Source organism: Mesitornis unicolor, unplaced genomic scaffold (assembly GCF_000695765.1).
Source record: "Mesitornis unicolor isolate BGI_N332 unplaced genomic scaffold, ASM69576v1 scaffold23015, whole genome shotgun sequence".
In the NCBI taxonomy this organism is placed as follows: domain Eukaryota; kingdom Metazoa; phylum Chordata; class Aves; order Mesitornithiformes; family Mesitornithidae; genus Mesitornis; species Mesitornis unicolor.
In genome coordinates, this window is record NW_010183784.1 from 1889 (window position 1) to 5144 (window position 3256).

The 3256-nt window shown below is 64.5% G+C and overlaps 1 protein-coding gene across 1 annotated transcript in view; it reads right to left on the reverse strand.

The window, feature by feature from the left end:
- CADM3 (cell adhesion molecule 3) overlaps positions 1 to 3256 on the reverse strand; it is a gene marked incomplete at its 5' end in the record, with an annotated part of 6815 nt that overhangs the window by 1164 nt on the left and 2395 nt on the right. Inside the window, one exon of the mRNA XM_010184267.1 lies at positions 3 to 74. Within this exon, the coding sequence (XP_010182569.1) occupies positions 3 to 74 (72 nt within the window). The remainder of the gene's footprint in view (positions 1 to 2; positions 75 to 3256) is intronic.

Consider the following 3256-nt stretch of genomic DNA (forward strand, 5'->3'; position numbering starts at 1 on the left):
GCCGAGGCGGCCCACCACGCCGCCAATCACCGCGTGGTAGGTGCTGGAGGTGGAGGGCACTGGGCTGGCGTCTGCCCCGACGGCAACGGGAGAGAGAACAGAGAAAAAGGGGACGCTGCGGACCCTGCGGACACCTTGGGAGGGTCCGATCCTGTGCGGTTCGGTGCTGTCGGCTGGGTCCGGCTGCAGGTGAGGGGCGAGGAAAGGGGAGGCGGCGGGGGAAGCGCGGAGGGGACAAGCGATGGGTGCCAGGGCCTTGGGGAGCAAATTGAGAGGAGCCCCAGAGGCTGCGATGGGCAAACCTGTGGTTCCTGGCCACCGTCCCCATGGCCTCAGCCTTCCCCGTGGGATTTTGTCCCAAAAAGGCTCAGCTCTTGTACTCCCTGCACCGGGCTGTAGCGGGAAGGTGATGGGCACACACAGCACCCCAAGAACGGTGGCACCCCAAAGCCAGCCCCACATCCGCGGGATCCCACGATCCCGGATTCGCCCCTGTCCCCACTCTCGCTGTGCCCCATCAGCGCGGGGTGACGGCGCCACAGAGACGTTCGGACAGGACAGGGCGGGACAGACAATGAGGGGAGGTGACAGGACAGGGGGACAGCATCTCAGACGGACACAAGGCACAGCCACAACCTGCCAGGAAGAGCCGGGAGGAGCCATCCTGCAGCCCAGCACCAGGGGCTCGGCCCTTTCTGTGCTGTAGCATCACCCCAAGGGACTGGGATGGCAGCGTGGGAGCTGAGCAGGGCCTGGAGCCTGACTGGGGCACCTGGGAGGTGACAAGGGTGTCCCCGGGGCTGGGCCATCGTCCTCCTGCGGAGCTTCTCCGGGTAAAGAGAGAGAAAAGGAGCTTACGGTACCTTGGATGGGAGCTGGAGTGAAGGATGAGGCGGTGGCCATGGAAGCATGAGAGATGATGGGGGATGGCAGCGTGGGAGCTGAGCAGGGCCTGGAGCCTGACTGGGGCACCTGGGAGGTGACAAGGGTGTCCCCGGGGCTGGGCCATCGTCCTCCTGCGGAGCTTCTCCGGGTAAAGAGAGAGAAAAGGAGCTTACGGTACCTTGGATGGGAGCTGGAGTGAAGGATGAGGCGGTGGCCATGGAAGCATGAGAGATGATGGGCTGGGAAGGGCCCGGCGGAGGGGCTGGAGTGGAGTGAACGTGTGGGGTGGGGAGCTGGGGGAGATCTGGGGAGGACAAGAACACAGGGACACCGATGTCACCCGGAGGTGACAGGGACAGAGCCCATGGAGGGGACTCCGGCTCCCCCTGGGCCTGGCGAGGCCCCTGCAGCTCCTTCCACAACCACAAGTCCTGCTCCTCCTCTGCCAAAATCTGCCCCCACCTCCTGCCCTGGCACCCCCCTCACTCCCAGGGACCCTGCTGGGACCCCCCTGCCTGGGGAGCATCACCTACATGGGACTGCTCCATCCCTGCTGTCCCTCGCAGCAGGCGGGGTCAGGGCTCCAGTGACAGTGGAGGGGACCTGAGCGGCTCTGGGGGAAAAAGAGGGGATTTGGGACCAGAACCAAGGCTGAGTGGAGCTGCTGTGCTCTGCGGGGCTGTGACACCCAGCGGGTGAGGGACAGCGGTTATGTGGGTGCTGGAGGGTGGTGCTGAGCACCCCGGGGTGTTGAGAGCCCACAGATGGGTGCTGAGCATCCTGGACACTGATGTGAGCCTAGAGATGGGTGCTGAGCACCTTGGGGTGCTGTGAGCCCACGGGTGGGTGCTGAGCACCCTGATGTGCTGTGAGCCCACGGATGGGTGCTGAGCACTCAGGATGCTGATGTGAACCCGTGGATGGGTGCTGAGCACCCTGGATACTGATGTGAGCCCATGGATGGGTGCTGAGTCCCCTGGGGTGCTGCTGTGAGCCCAAGGATGGGTGCTGAGCCCCCTGGGGTGCTGCTGTGAGCCCAAGGATGGGTGCTGAGTACCCAGGGTGTGGTGAGCCCATGGATGGGTGTGGAGCGCCCTGGATACTGATGTGAGCCCACGGATGGGTGCTGAGCACCCAGCATGCTGTGAGCTCATGGATGGGTGCTGAGCACCCTGGGGTGCTGCTGTGAGCCCAAGGATGGGTCCTGAGCACCCAGGGTGCTGCTCTGAGCCTACAGATGGGTGCTGAGCACCCAGGATGCTGATGTGAACCCGTGGATGGGTGCTGAGCACCCTAGGGTGCTGCCCTGAGCCGGTGCAGACCCCACAACCAGGGGGACATGGGGGGATGCAGGAGGTGACAAAGGACAGGGTTGGGCATTGTGGGGCTCAGCCTGGGCAGGGGGAGGAGGGGGCCGGGGCGGTGCCACTGCTGCCATGCGCTGCTTCCAGTGCCACACCGGAGGGGAAGGACGGTGACCAGAAGAGGATGGGGGGGAACTGGGATGGGAATGGGAAGAGCTGGAACACGTGGGAGTGCTGGGAGATGGGAAGCCCACGGCTGGGAGATGAGAGATGGCGAGAAATTCGGCAGCAGAGGAGGACAACCCCAAATCCGGGGACAGACCCGCAGGGACTCGGGCTCCCACCGACACGGGAAAGCTGCTGGGTGCCAAGCGCAGGAGCTGGGGTGAGGCTGGACACGGTGCTGCTCCACGGGGACAACAGCGAGGCACAACCACAGCGGGGACCAGCACGGCTGGGACAGGGCACGGCACCGTGAGGGGACGGGTGTTGAGCAGTGACACACTCTAGGACATGCGACATGACACAAGCCTGCAGCTCCAGCGGCTCAGGACAAGCCATGGGACCCGTCCCCAGAAGATGGGGACGGGGCTGCCAGGTCACCCCATGGTTTGGAGGGGATGGCATCAAGCGGGGACGGCACCACGGGGGGACACAGTGAGCGCTGCCCCTTTCCCACACGAGGATGGGTGTTGAGCGGTGACGCACTTTGGGACGCAGGACACCATACAAGACTGCAGCTCCAGCGGCTCAGGACAAGCCAATGGGACCCATCTCCAAAAGATTGGGGCTACCAGGTCACCCCATGGTTTGGAGGGGTCGGCGCCGTCTCCAAATCCTCCTTGGCTCCTGGTGCAGGAGCATCGACCTCTCCTCTCATCCCAAACTCCGGCATTTCCCCCATCACATCCTTTCCCACTCCCCATTGGGAGCAACAGGGGCTCAGCTCAGCCCCCAGACCCCCCCAAAATGCCCTTTGTGGCACAGCACAGTGAAGGACGGGGACTTTGCCAGCCCTGAGAGCCCATGGAGATGGAGCAGGGGCAGAGGCAGCGGTGCTGGTGGGA